This window comes from Delphinus delphis, chromosome 11, assembly GCF_949987515.2.
Source record: "Delphinus delphis chromosome 11, mDelDel1.2, whole genome shotgun sequence".
Taxonomy (NCBI): Eukaryota; Metazoa; Chordata; class Mammalia; order Artiodactyla; family Delphinidae; genus Delphinus; species Delphinus delphis.
In genome coordinates this window covers 31,295,170-31,310,338 of record NC_082693.1, presented here as the reverse complement: position 1 = coordinate 31,310,338, position 15,169 = coordinate 31,295,170, and the positions used below count along the sequence as shown (strand labels likewise).

General features: G+C 35.5%; 1 protein-coding gene across 1 annotated transcript in view; it reads right to left on the bottom strand.

Annotated features, from left to right (window-relative positions):
• Positions 1 to 2,016: 2,016 nt before the first annotated feature.
• The window catches only part of LOC132434276 (mucin-19), a 101,536-nt gene continuing 88,383 nt past the window's right edge, over positions 2,017 to 15,169 (bottom strand). The window contains exons 67-79 of the mRNA XM_060025956.2: positions 14,543 to 14,596; positions 11,436 to 11,489; positions 11,265 to 11,312; positions 10,905 to 10,961; positions 10,691 to 10,738; positions 8,843 to 8,872; positions 6,612 to 6,643; positions 6,361 to 6,523; positions 5,986 to 6,023; positions 4,636 to 4,750; positions 3,649 to 3,684; positions 2,895 to 3,003; positions 2,017 to 2,200 (exon numbers count right to left, since the gene is read on the bottom strand). Coding sequence (XP_059881939.2) covers positions 2,017 to 2,200; positions 2,895 to 3,003; positions 3,649 to 3,684; positions 4,636 to 4,750; positions 5,986 to 6,023; positions 6,361 to 6,523; positions 6,612 to 6,643; positions 8,843 to 8,872; positions 10,691 to 10,738; positions 10,905 to 10,961; positions 11,265 to 11,312; positions 11,436 to 11,489; positions 14,543 to 14,596 — 968 coding nt within the window. The remainder of the gene's footprint in view (positions 2,201 to 2,894; positions 3,004 to 3,648; positions 3,685 to 4,635; positions 4,751 to 5,985; positions 6,024 to 6,360; positions 6,524 to 6,611; positions 6,644 to 8,842; positions 8,873 to 10,690; positions 10,739 to 10,904; positions 10,962 to 11,264; positions 11,313 to 11,435; positions 11,490 to 14,542; positions 14,597 to 15,169) is intronic.

Here is a 15,169-nt window from a genome sequence, read left to right as displayed (position 1 = left end):
CATCATGGAGTGCCAGTCAGCCACCTGGTAACAAGTGGACAACTTTGATCCTTTTCAGTTGGGAAGAGATCAGTACTTCTTTTCTCCAATATAACCAATTGTTGATTTGAATTTTCTTTTTGTGTTTAATATGCTTCAGGAAGTACTGCTATCCATAGCTTATTGAATATTTTATTCACTACCATGAAATGATGCACAGCACTCCTTTCAACTGAAAAAAATTTGTTTCAAAATGAAAAAAAGGAAAGGAAATAGGTGCATACAGTATCAATGAAATTATCTTGCCTATTATTCATAGATGGTAAACCTTAAAGACTGGCCTATTGAGAACTCCTCTCTAACACCAGCTGAGGGATACTAACTTGTGAGATTGATATGCTGATTGCACTATGTGACATAACAGATGAACTAGAAATCAAGATTTACATTCTCTCCCATTTGTTCAAAGTCCCTGCTAGCCATTTTGGGTCTTTTGTGACTCTAGAACAGCCTTTCTAAGCAGAAAATCCATCTCTGTCATTATATTGTCTGGGATGATCAATTCTGACTACCAAAGGAGAATAGAGTTACTGTCATGCAGTAAAGGCTGAGATGTAGGTGTATAGTTGATTCTGTGTTTAATATTCTCTAAGGTAAAAGATATTGAACAACTCTTACAACCTCATCCATTTGGATTTTTAAAGGCTCAAATTTGCAATATTTTGCCAAATGACCAACTCGGATATAGACTGAGAGGAAGAAAAACCTGGAACCAGTGACAAGACATGGAGGAAAGCCGAAGGCCTTGGGACCAAATTTAAAAGTACCTGTAATATCCACCTGTATTTAGTTATTATTCACCTTTTGTTGGCAGTTACCAAGATCCTAGTTACCAAGAAACCTAGTTTCTTCACCCACCATTGGACATACAGTGTTTGATGGTAGTTAAATGTACCAATAATCCAAGTCATATAAAAAGGTGAGTAGTACAGAAGTGGATTATGATAAATTGGGTTTGGGAAGGGAATAAGAGTGCTAGTAACTATGCATGTTTTGCATATGTAAACAATGTTGTGCAAGACACATTTGGAAATATACGTATAGGAAGAAGGGTATGAGTGTGAGGCAGCAAAGTGTAGAATGTGCTGAAGATGACAGTCATGATATTATTGAACCTCAACTTCTTCTAGCTAACTACCTCAATGATATGCAAAATACAAGTAAAAGAGTGGGTTGGGGGAGTGACATTAATTTAGTTTTGGTCTTGCTTAATTTGTGGTACCTACAGAATGTCCAGTTAGAGATGTAAATTCAGAGTTCTATCAATGTAGTTCTAGCAATGTAATTCAAAGAAGAGTTTGGGGTTGGAGATATAGATTGGAGGTCCTCTATGTATAAACACATCTGCCTATGTTAGTGAAATTGTCTAAGAAGCCTCAGTAAAATGAGAAGAGGAACAGGATACAACTTTGGAGAACTGAGATTTAAAAGACTGGCAAAAGTGAAGGTGTCCACAGAATGTAGAAGTACTAATTTAAAATGATGTCACAGAAACAGCAAGGAAAATGTTTCAAGAAAGGAAGAGTGAAAATGATATCAGATCCTACAGAAAAAAATCATAAGAAGGCCATGGGTGTTCTCAGCAGAGGGAGTTGTCATAGAATGAAAGGGGTGATGAACAAAATTTACATTTTCATAAGTTTAGCTGTGAAGGGAAGGAACAAAACAGGAAAATGGCCTCATCCAGATGAAGAGTAGAAGGTGAGTACACTGGAGAGCCATGATATGACTCAGTTTCTCCTTGACTTCTAGAATTCTCATTGCTACCAAATAAATACACATGTTCCCTAATTGCTTGAAAAGTTGTATTTATTTTTCAGATCCAGTCAATAAAAGAACAAAATGACTCATAATGGCAACTCACATTTTGAGTGACATAAAATGTTTAGTTATTCTCATTATTTAAGTCATTATTTTTGTTCATGTACAAAATAAATACCTGGTCTGTTACAACTGGAAAGGTAATGCTATTTACTATTAACTGACTGTTGAGGTCATAGATTGTTGGCACATGTCTAAGCAGGAACACGTCGTGATGTGCCTGTATCTGTAAGGTATTGTATCGCCATCAGGACAGTCAAGAACAATTTCTCTGAACTCATAGTTTTCTTCTTGGCAGCAAAGGCATGAATTTTTCAACTGAAATTTATTATAATCATACCTAAAAAAAAAGAAAATTAGGTAATAAATAATTTCAGAATGTCTTCTGAAATAAATTGACATCAATGCTCAAATTCTAATTGTCTAAGTGATTTAGCAAGTCTTCCAACCAACTTATTCTTTCCCTACACCTTGCATTTCCCCCTTTACTGTAAACTTCTGGTATGGATTCATTAAAATTGGTATGTAAGACCAAAAAAAAAAGAAAATGAAAAAAGTCCAAAATGGAGAGATTTACCATTTCATAATTAGAGCATTATGGTGCAAAAAATATAAACAAAAGTTTTTAAATATACAATTAATATCAAATTATTATTCTCCATATATTAATCTACATGTAAAAGTGTACAAAAGGAAAAATATGTAATATATGTTATGTCTAAAATGTAAGCAACTTTTTAAAAAATCACTTTTTAGCAAGAGTATTTGCTTAAGTAATCTCTGTAATCACTATATGAAAATAAATACATTTGTCATAAATGTATTACGTTTGACTTATTTAGAAAACTACTTCAAAATGATTAATTACTATTTAAAATGTTTATTTTGATTTGCAGATATTAATATTTTCATTTTAATCAGGTCCTGATCATTAGCTCTCATGTAAACATTTGTCCATGTAATGTTTTAAACGCTTAATTTTCTCCACAGTGTTCCAAAATTAATGCACAGTATACATTCAAGGAAAAACTTACCTGAGAGTCTTTTTGCATTCCCCTGTGCATCTTGCCATCTCAACTTTTTTCTTGCAACCATTGTAGTTAACAGTCACATTCACAGGTGAAGATCTGCAATTAGTTTTACCTAGGATAACAGAATCAAAAATGAGGTTCAACATTAACAATTTCTAAGTCTCAGTTTTCTTAACCATAAAGTAGAGAATAATAACAACAAATACTTCACAATGTTATTGAAAGGGATTAACTGTCTCAGCATCCAGAACAAGGTACCTCGTTAATACTCAATAAATGTTATTATTATTCTATTATTACTATCATAGGAGAAGAAAGAATAAAAGAAGGAGGAGGAAGGGAAGAAGGTAGAAGGAGGAAGGTAGAAAGAGGGAAGGAAGAAAAGACAGAGAGATGGTTGTTTCTGATATCCATTTTCTCATTGCTGATCATCCTTATGATCTAATACAACAATTTACAACATAACCTACTGATGTTAGGAGAGCAAACTAATTTTTGTCCATGAAAATTAAATTTTCTCCCTTGTAAACATCACTGGTTTTTACCGGGAAGAATGCTGCAACCAACATGCGTGAGAAAATATAATACTTTGTATTAATTGTTTGTGTAATTAATTGTATGCATATGGTTAGATTACCTGTTGTGTTAAAAACACAGGAGACTTTCTATTAATGATCTGCCATTTTGTTTTAAAGAAACACTAAATCTTTGTCAACAGTTTACATTTCCTCCGTATGTGGAACTTGATTTTACTTACATGTATAGCAGCAGTTATTTGAATCATAGACTCTGGCTTCCTATAGGGGTATGAGAAAAAGAAACAGGCTGAAAAACCTCTGTATTTTCCTATAAATAATATAACATTGTTAACATATTGAAATAGCATCACAAAGGGGGAAATGGAACAGATAGACACGCTGATCTCAGATCCAGTCAGCACAGACGAGAGAGTATAGCAATAAAAATGAGACTACTGACACCAAATTTTTTCAACAGTAGTCAGAAAGGCAAAAACAATGTTTAAGTTCTTCTTTAAAATAAAATACCAAAAAATAAAAAGTTACTCCTCCCTATTTGAATTGAAAAAAAATACTTTCACAATAACATTACTACTTGACACTAAGTTTCTCATGGGCAGGATTTTCGTCTTATAAATTATTATACCCTCAAACTTATCAATGTCTCAAAGTAAAAACTCAGTAAATGTTGAAAGCCAACATTGGAGTTCTAAAATAAAACTTTAAACTATATTATCAATTATAGCTTCAGAAAGAAAAAATAGTTAAATTTAAACCTTCCTTAGTAATTTAAACTTAAGCATTCATTAATACAAAACCCTCACCATATTTTCAGGGGATAAAAATTGTGGCACAAAGAGAGATCTGAACAGTACGTATTTATGTGATTATATTAAAAAAATATGTTCTGTTACAGAAAATGATTAAGCTGAATCCATGAACCTTGAAAATAACAGTTTTTTGTTTGTTTCAAAAGCAGCAACATGCTTTCTACAGTAACTTACTTCTAGACTAGCACTAGATTAAGTTTTATAGAACCTGAAAATATATATTTGATATGAAAAGTATACTTGGCAATAAAATGTGTATGACATAACTGGAATGGAATCTACAGGAGATGTATAACTATTGTCCAGGCACAAACTTTTCCAAATAGGAAGAAGACAGGTTGCGTTTATATTTAACATGAGAAGTGAACCTTGTTGTTCACTGCTTAAGAAGATGACTTACTTCTGCACACCAAGTCTGGTTTGGGCAGTCTTGTACCACCGCAACGAAACCTGTGCTGTGGCAGAAGTAGGAGACACATGGGTTGCTGGGGTCACCAAATGAAGCACCAACCTGGGAGGTAGGGAGGGGGACAGAACAAATGAGTATTCATCTTGATTTATTTTTCAGGTTGACAATAAAACCTGTAATTCTTTTTTCAAATTTATAATGTTTAGTGAATTTCCAGAGGCAATTCCAGCCATTAAATTAATATTTAAGAAAAGGTGATTAAAGTCTTCTACTTCCATGAATAAATCAAAGGTCTTCACTGAGAGCACAGAATGTGTCAAGATTCTCAATCCTCAAATTAAGATTCATCTATAGTAGCTCTATTATATTTTTCAAGGATTTTAAAGAAAAGTCCCAAAAGATATTTTCTATCTTTCCTTGTGTTCCTGTGCTTTTAAAGCTCTCTAGATTGCTTTATAATTACTTTATGTTTAAAATTCAAACATCAGTTTGGGGAAATTCCATTTATATCAGGCCCTCAAACCACAAGTAAACTTTCTGGTAAACTGAAATTTTATTATTTCAACTATTTTGCATAAAAATGATTAGAGGTAAAACTTTTCTTTGTTCTTTAAACATCGTCTCATTTTATATTTCAAAACTGTCATAGATTCTCAAGTCAGATAACTTTTGGAAACTAAAATTTAAGAAGCCCAGGTAGAAATGTGAGTGTAATAAATGAGTTATATCAAATTAAATTATTATTAAATTATAGGCTCTGTTTTATGTATTTCCTAACATACCACATATTTTATTTTATATTTAGATTGTTGTAATATTTAGTATCACCAGTTCAAATTTATTAATATCAGTTTGAGAATCATCTGGTTTTTATGGCTTTGTGATACTTTTCCTAGAAAGTTAAATTACTTTTCAATATGTCAAATCAATTGTCAAATCCAGCCCTGAATATACTGTGTTGCTATATCCCTATAGTAGAGCTCTAGTCTTTTGGGTTTTCGTATTTGATCTCTGACTGTTCCACCATCTGATCTTTCTGATTATAATTACAGTTTAACTCTCTTCACTGATTTGAACATTGTATGTCTTCTCCATTTGGTGAGACCCATGGGAAATTTTGTTCAGAAGCTCCATTGCTAGGTTAATGATCAAGTATATTGCCCCCTTTTGAAGCAAGTTATAGTGGATATTGCATTTGACCTTTCTTTTGAAAGGAATATGGGAAAGAAATAAATTCCACTCCACCATTATCTATGATTTTTTCATATTAGCCGAAAGAGCCTGCATTTATTCATAATTATATTAATAAAAGTATTTTAAAGTAGAAATGACCTTACCGCATAGTCGATATTCTTAAATAAACATGTTCTTGGTTCTGAAAAATAAGTACATATTTTACCCTAAGATAAATATTATAATTTTTTATTTACAAAACAGAAATTGTATATGAGATCATATTTACCAACCAATAAGGAAACACTATAATGTTTCTTCCCATAACACCATCATCTCCTTTTAACCTACTGATTACGTTCTTAACTGGGTTTCCCCTGTTCCAAAGATAGTAAGCTTTAAGAGGACAAGTATTGATTCTGCTTTATTTATCACACCCATCAAGCATTTGACTCATATTAGTAGCTCAATAAATATCTCTTGAATGCGTGAATAAGTAAACAACTATTCAATTCAAGTAATGTATTATGGATACATACCACAGTACCCGATTTCACAACAGGTATCATTAGCTTTGAACTTTACAAGCCTCTCTTCAGTTTTGCATGTGGGTGGAGAAGGACACTCCTTGGGTTTACAGTCTACGGTCTTTGCATTTGTACAGGTGCACCTGTGGCAATTGGCAGTCCATATGTCTCCAGGCTACAAAAACAAACCAAGTTCAGACTTCTATTTGAATACAGGAATGACAGCAAATTTGGATTAAAGTAGAGACAAACTGTGTACTTACAGACTTCTTTTCTCCTAGTGGACCATGACAAACTGTTAACATGAAATGACAAATGCTAATTAAATTCGGCAAATTATAACAGTCAATTATCTGTAATAACCACCAGGTTGACCAATACTGAATTGGCACTAGTATTTCAGAGATACAGAATTATGAAGGATTGTAAGGTGCTTTAAGGTGGATAAATCACCTCCCCCTACTCTGAGCAAACTGTCTTTAGCAAGCATATATATAGTTCCTATTTTTACAATCCTCAGAAAGGATAATTCTTGACCTCTCCTGTCAGTGGTCAATAAATCTTATGGATACTGTTTTACTTATTGTTTCACTTTCTGACTTCTGTCTCCACAATCCTAAAAGTCACCAAGACCTCATAATTACCAGTCCCAAGCACTCTTTCTCAGCTTTTCAAGTTCCCTACAATAGCTGACATTTTTTTACCTCTCACCTTGGAAACATTCTTCCTTCAGATTGAACACTCTGAAATTCCTGTTAGCAGCACTTCCTCCTCCCTCTCATTTTGTCTCTATTCTTCCCACTGGTACCTTCCTCCATCTTTACAGTATCTACTGTAACATCAAGTGGATGACTCTCAAACTTCTAGCTCCTGTGTAAACATCTCTTGTGAGCTACGGACCCAGATCTCCCTTGGCCTAATAAACAGCACCTCGGCAGATTTAAAAGAAACTCAGACACGTGCACAAAATGTGCACAAAATAGATTGAATCATTTTTCCCCTAAAACCAGTTTTTCATCTAAGCTGGCCACCTCCTGTTACGGGCTGAACTATGCTTTCAAATACTTAAGCTTAAAACTTAGAAGTCATCTTGATTATTTCCTTTCCATCATTTGGCATTGAACAAATTGCAAAATCTTGTATCTTTATCCTCACTTGAATCCCTTCCTTTCCTGATTTTACTTGTTACAATACTACTCCAGGACCTTAGTATCTTTTTTTTTTAACATCTTTACTGGAGTATAATTGCTTTACAATGGTGTGTTAGTTTCTGCTTTATAACAAAGTGATTCAGTTATACATATACAGATATCCCCATATCTCTTCCCTCTTGCATCTCCCTCCCCCCCCACCCTCCCTATCCCACCACTCTAGGTGGTCACAAAGCACTGAGCTGATCTCCCTGTGCTATGCGACTGCTTCCCACTAGCTCTCTATTTTATGTTTGGTAGTGTATATATGTCCATGCCACTCTCTCACTTTGTCCCAGCTTATCCTTCCCCCACCCCATATCCTTAAGCAGGATCTTAGTATCTTTGACCTAGCAGAATCTGGCTTTTTTGGGGAAGTCTGACTCAGTCTTCTTTCTGATCCAGTCAATTGTCTGTGTCATAGGTAGAACAGTTTTTCTAAAGCCTACTTTTCATCTCATCATTGCTTCAATTAAGAACTTCTGATACCCCTTACAGTCTTGTAAACTAAATACTTTATTTTAGCATTCTGCCTTCTGAGGTTGCCATAATATGTCTCCAATCTATCATCTTGACCTTGTCTCACTTCTTTCATTTACATACCCTGAAATAGCCTACTTATTGTTCTCAAATTCCAATTCTCTAATGAAATACACGAGAATCCTTCCAAAGTATACAATATATGTAATATGTGTGACACATAACATGTGCTCTCTATATAATACATAGGTCACATATTTCACTGTGAAATTTATTTTCAGCCTTATATGAAAATTACCTATGTTTCTTTGAAAATCTCCCTTCTCCCACTATATCCTAAGATCAGAGAATGATTTTTTTGGTAACTTTTGCCACTTTGTACAAAGCACATCACATTGGCTTGATAATTTTAGAGGAACTCAAAATCCTCTAAAAGTATTGAACTCTGGTTATGCCTAATTTTTCTTGCTAAAATTCAGTCCTCAATAAAAGCTGGAATTATTTAGCTTCAAAAATACTATCGAGTAGCAATATTTTGATCAAGGTATCATATAGTTACATGAAACACTTTATTTAGTAAACTCTATTTTGACTAAGTGACAAGATGCATTTGTTTGGTTTGGCTTTATTAGTTTGTGTGTGACAAAACAAACTATCACTCACTATTTATTTGGTGAATAAAAGCTAAATTCATACACTTCAAGTTTTCCTATTTTATCACACTTCCATAGCTAGTGACTTTCATTGGCATGACCTCTGAAATTTGATTTACAAGAAAAACCATTAATGTAGGATGATTGATTTTCAAGTGGAGGTAAGCTTACCTGGAGGCGGTGGAAGTGATACTGGACATCCTGTGTAAAAACAGACACCTCATATTAATCTCTAAAGTTACTGGAATAGGTTTGGAATAAATATAGTTTTCTAATCACTGAAAGCACTTGACCACATTGCTAGTTTTACAAACAGACATATTGCCATCAATCTTCCCTTTCTACTCCTCATGGCATTTGATATTCCACCATTAGAAAGTGTTTCCTTTAGATTTCAAATTTTAATGGGAGGAAAATATGAGAATCAAAAGGCAGAATGAGAATCAAGGTAAACTTCTCTTCAAAATTTCTCAGAAGACAGTTCTGATAAATAGGACAATAAAATGTATAATCAAACAAGGAAAAGGATAACTCAGATATAGAAAAGATATAAGTATTATTAGTTGCCTGGTTTTAATCCTTTAAGAATTTTTATCCTCTTTTTGTCTTACAATATTTTAATCTTGTTCTGTCTCCACTCCCACAAAATGCTTTAAACTGCTTACTATTTTTTGTGAGGCTTCACTTATCACAAAGTTTCATCAACCTAACAATCCACTCCAATTGCAAATTCTATTTCCAAACTGCTAAAATTCAGATTAATATTTTTATTCTCTCTACCAAGCAGAAGGCTGAACTAGAAATAACAGAATATTTGAGAAGAACTTAAAGTTTCTTTATGTTTGAGTAAAAGGACCCCAACAAATAATAGGTACAGAAAAACAGAAAATAATTAAATATGTGCAAGTTTGGGGCATAAAATATTTCTCTTTATTAAGGGGACACTAGGCTAATTCTCAATTATAAATGCTTAACAGATTACCAGAAACCAGCAACAGCAGAGAGAAATTGTGTTTAGGCATAAATATAGCAGAAAATTTTCCCTACCCAGAATTCCCAGTTCATTGAAAAAATTTGTAACGGGAGGAATAAGATACAATCTCATATGCTCCACATTGCTATCAGAGCAATTTTTCTAAGACCTATCTGATCATATCATTCTCTTAACAAAATCTTTAAGGAGACCCCATTTATTGTAAGGATAAAGTCTCATTTAAGTTTGGAAATAAGGTCCTTCATAAACATTCCTTTGCTTACCTATCTAATCTCATTTCTTCCCTGAACCTCATACAAATATTACCAATACCTGGTTGATTCCTGAAGTCACTCATGCTGTCTAAAGTCGTTGTCTTTTTAAGTGCCATTTGACAGGAATTCCCTCCTCACCCTAGCCAATATTGAAATCAATGATCTCTTCCCTAATGCCTTCATTCAACCCTACCAACTAATAAACAGAAATTAACAGTCTCAGTGCACTCCCAGGACCATAATTGCTGTGCACATGTTTGAGAAGCATTAAATACACTATAACGATAGTATCTGTGTAGATAATAATCTCTTCCAGGCTTCCTTGGTGGCACAGTGGTTAAGAACCCGCCTGCCAATGAAGGGGACAGGGGTTTGAGCCCTGGTCTTAGAAGATCCCACATGCTGCAGAGCAACTAAGCCCATGTGCCACAACTACTGAGCCTTCATGCTGCAACTACTGAAGCCCATGCACCTAGAGCCCGTGCTCCGCAACAAGAGAAGCCACCGCAATGAGACGCCCATGCACCACAACACAGAGTAGGCCCTGCTTGCCGCAACTAGAGAAAGCCTGCACTCAGCAACGAAGACCCAGGACAGCCAAAAATAAAAACAAATAAATAAATAAATTTATATTAAAAAAAATAATCTCTTCCCCACACACACACACAAAATAATAAAATGGCAAGGGCTGCTACAGAGTCTAGTACATGTAAGGTATTAAAGAAGTGTTAGTTGAATAACAAAAAAAATCAGTACTTTTCCCATACTGACCTGTTTTATTTTCATTTTCTTGATCTCCTGTTGCTACTACAGTGGTTTCTGTAAAAGGATAATGCTGTCATTTTATTTATTAGATATCATGTACACATATCAAGTTTCTGTGTGTATGCATGCACGCACAAATGATCACACACATTCACGATTAAGGAAAGCTTCGTGTGGAAGAGACAATTCATTCCAGTGCATTTGGGTCATTTCATTTTACCTGGGTAGGACACTTTGGGGCTTGTTGTGATTCCATTTGACACTGAGGTGGAGCCTGCGGAGGGAAATATTTAAAATTTCAGGAATGCAATTTCATAATCCCATTCTCAGAGATTTCAAGGTCATAACTAAGTCTTCCAGTGAGGTGTTCTGCTAAAAGCCTAACCCAAAAAAATCCTGGAGGAAAAAACAAATCCCTAGTTGAACTTCAAAGTCATACTCCAAAAGGAAATGTAGGATAATCTTCCTGGCCTTTCTTTGCTGTTTCTTTCCCACCACTCCTCTCCTCCAAACTCAACTCCTCATATATAATCACAGGCACACTGATCATTGAAGGGTCTGTATTGCTAGCATTCATCTGTTTGCATTCCAGTTCCAGAGGTTTCCTTGACTCCTGTGGAAGCAGTGACTGCTAAGAGAGGCACAAACGTGGTGAGTAGAGGGATAAAAAAGCTAGAGTTTAACTTCAGGTAAGCTGCCCTGTCTTCTAAGATGCCACCAAGCAAAGTTCATTTATTATTATTTGACCTACCTGTGGTAGAAATTACAGGAGCACTGGTTGTTTCAGATGTTTCCTTGGAGGTAACTAAAATGAATAGGGAAAGAGCAGTGAACTTTTTCTGGTCTCAGAAGAGTGTGTCTGAAGACATCTTCACAAAGAATAAGAGTCTCAAAGCACCTGGAGTGTATTAGTACACCTACTAATGCTGGTTCATGCTCCTGCCATTGAAACAGGCCCTAACATAGAAACTCCTGGCTCAAAGAAGAATTGAGTATTTTCCTATGACCCTGGTAGCCTTATCATTTAAGGGCCCCCTTCTCTTAATGACAAAAACTATTTTCACACTTAACTATTTTGCTTCCTATATCCTGGTTTCCTGGTTCTCCCATATTAGTTTTTTGGGGAGGGTTGTAGGAGTTGTTTATATATTTTGGATATTAACCCCTTGTCAGTCATATCATTTGTAAATATTGTCTCTTATTCAGGAGGTTGTCTTTTGTTTGTTGATGGTTTCCTTTGCTGTGCAAAAGCTTTTAAATTTAATTAGGTCTCATTTGCTTATTTTTTTTATTGGTGTGTAGTTGCTTCACAATATTATTTTAGTTTATACTGTACAGCAAAGTGAATCAACTATATGTGTATATATATATATATATATATATATATATATATATATATATATATATATATATATATCCCCATCTTTTCTGGATTTCCTTCTCATTTAGGTCACCACAGAGCATTGAGTAGAGTTCCCTGTGCTATACAGTAAGTTCTCATTAGTTATCTATTTTATACATAGTATCAATAGTGTATATATGTCAACCCCAATCTCCCAGTTCATCCCACCACCACCCCTTTCCCCTTGGTATCCATACTTTTGTTCTCTACACCTGTGTGTCTATTTCTGCTTTGTAAATAAGATCATCTATACCGACTTTTTCAGATTCCACATATATGCGTTAATATATGACACTTGTTTTTCTCTTTTTGACTCTTTCATGGTCCATCTATGTCTCTACAAATGACCCAATTTTGTTCCTTTTTATGGCTGAGTAATATTCCATTGTATATATGTACCACATCTTTATTCATTCATCTGTCGATGGACACTTAGGTTGTTTCCATGTCCTGGCTATTGTAAATAGTGCTGCAGTGAACATTGGGGTGCATGAGTCTTTTTGAATTATGGTTTTCTCTGGGTATACGCCCAGTAGTGGGATTGCTGGGTCATATGGTAGTTCTATTTTTAGCTTTTTAAGCAACCCCCATACTGTTCTCCATAGTGGCTGTATCAATTTGCATTCCCACCAACAATGCGTGAGGGTTCCCTTTTCTCCACACCATCCCCAGCATTTATTGTTTGTAGAATTTTTGATGATGGCCATTCTGACCAAGATGGTGGGGGAATAGGAGGATGGAGAGTTCATCTCTCTCCACAAATGCATCAGTAGTATATCTACAGATGGAACAATTCTCACAGAACACCAGCTGAACACTAGCAGAAGACCTTGGACACCGGAAAGGACAAGAAAGATCCCCGCATAACAGGGTAGGATGAAAGAAAGAAGGGAAAAAGAAAAGGAGAGGAAGCAGGATGGGATCTGTGCCCCTGGTGGGGAGCTGAAGCACAGGAGAGGCTCCCACATCTGGGGAAAACCCCTCACTGACAGGGAAATCAGTTGGGACAGAAAGGGAGCATCTGAGGCTGTTGAAGGAGGGTGTGTGGCAGACAGGACACAGTGACACCTACACAGACAGTCCGCACCATAACCCTGCATGCCCCAATCTGGGACGTGTGTCTGCCGGTACACATGGGGGCTGAGAGCTGAATGTGGGGATTGGAGAGCAAACCTGGGGGGAGGACTGCTGTTGGCTGCAAGGAGAGAGCCTGAGGAGATAGGAGGGAGGTAATTTGTAACCGGGAATGCTTCTGGAGAAAATCATTTGCCTATTTTTGTTTTTATTTCCTTTGCTTTTGGAGACAGATCCAAAAAAATATTGCTATGATTTATGTCAAAGAGTGTTCTGCCTATGTTCTCTTATAGGAATTTTATGGTTTTAGGTCTTACATTTAGGTCTTTAATCTATTAGAACTACCATATGGCCCCACAATTCTGCTCCTGGATATATATTCAAACAAAATAAAAACACAAATTCAAAAAGATACATGCACCCTAATGTACAAAGCAGTACTATTTACAATAGCCAACATAGGGAAGCAACCCAAGTGTCCATCAACAGATGAATGGATAAAGAAGATGTAGTAAGTATATATGTGTGCATGCGTATATAATGGAATATTACTCTGCCATAAAAAGAATGAAATTCTGCCATTTGCAACAATGTGAATGGACCTAGAGAGTATTATGTTTAGTGAAATGTCATACAAAGACAGAAACTGTATGTTATCACTTACATGTGGAACCTAAAAAATAAACAAATGTATATAGCAAAATAGAAACAGACTCACAGATATAGAGAACAAACTAATGGATACTAGTGGGGAGAGAGAAGAAGGAAAGGGCAAGATAGAGGTAGGGATTAAGAGATACAAACTACTGTATATAATATAGGTAAACAACAAGTATATATTATACTTTCAGGGAATATAGTCATTATTTTGTAATAATTTTAAATGGAGTATAATCTATGAAAATATTGAAGCACTATGCTGTATACCTGAAACTAATATAATATTGTAAATCAACTATACTTCAATAAAAACAGAAAAGAAACATAGTGCCCCTATCTCCCTGTCACTGTGGGAAGGTAGGAGCCTAACTTCATTCTATAAGCACCAATTAGCAAACACAGATCACCAAATCACAGAAACCAACCTCTCCCCTAACACTGTCTAGTACTTTCCCACTAGCTAACCCCAGCACTTAAACACTCTCCCACTTTTATTTCAGCAAAGTTAAGTTCAAAATCTCAACCTATTGCAATGTTCTTGACTCCTATTTAATAATCTTAAAGTCTTTTTTGCCCATTTAACTCCATTTGGTACAATTTTTCTTTTACAGTTCAAGTTTAATATTCATAGAGATAAATATCCATTTTCTGAAACAATTGGGTGTTAAAGGGAAGAAGAATATTGAACATGTTAACTTCACTCTGTCAGTCATTTCCATTACCTTGGCTGGAACTTTCTGAGACACCAGTAATTTTGCTTGATATCACAGCAGTGCCTGCAAAGTCAAATGAAGGACATTTCACATCAGACATACCTTCTATAGGTAGCCTCAAAGATCAAAAGCAGGAAGAGAAAGTAAATCAGATGAAAGTCTAGGCCAATGCTGCAGCTAGCCCATAGAGCAACTTTATGAAGTAAAAACAAACTAACAGAAAAAAAACCCTCTGGGCAGATGAAACCCCATGGATTTATAACTTGTTGAAGAAATGCTGGCTGGATTTCAGCCTCTACTCCTCCCTTTAGTAGTGTGCCCTTGTGCACTTTTACACACTTACCTCGGGGCTCTGGTTGGAGCCCAGAAACTCAGAGCAAGAAGACAACCTTAGATGGCTGGAAGAGGACATTCTCTACTGAGATTCTACCCTATTTCCTGGCCCTTTATCTTTACCTACAACATTCCCCTAGGTTGAAGCAAAGGCATAGGAGTCAGTAACTGAGAACTCAACAGATATGAACCACTGACACTTACTTTTTTGCATTCCAACTCCAGTGCTAGTTCCTAAGAAAGGCAAAGAAGACTAAAGTCAGAACTGCTGTGTTGATGTTACAACAGTCAGTAAATTCCAGA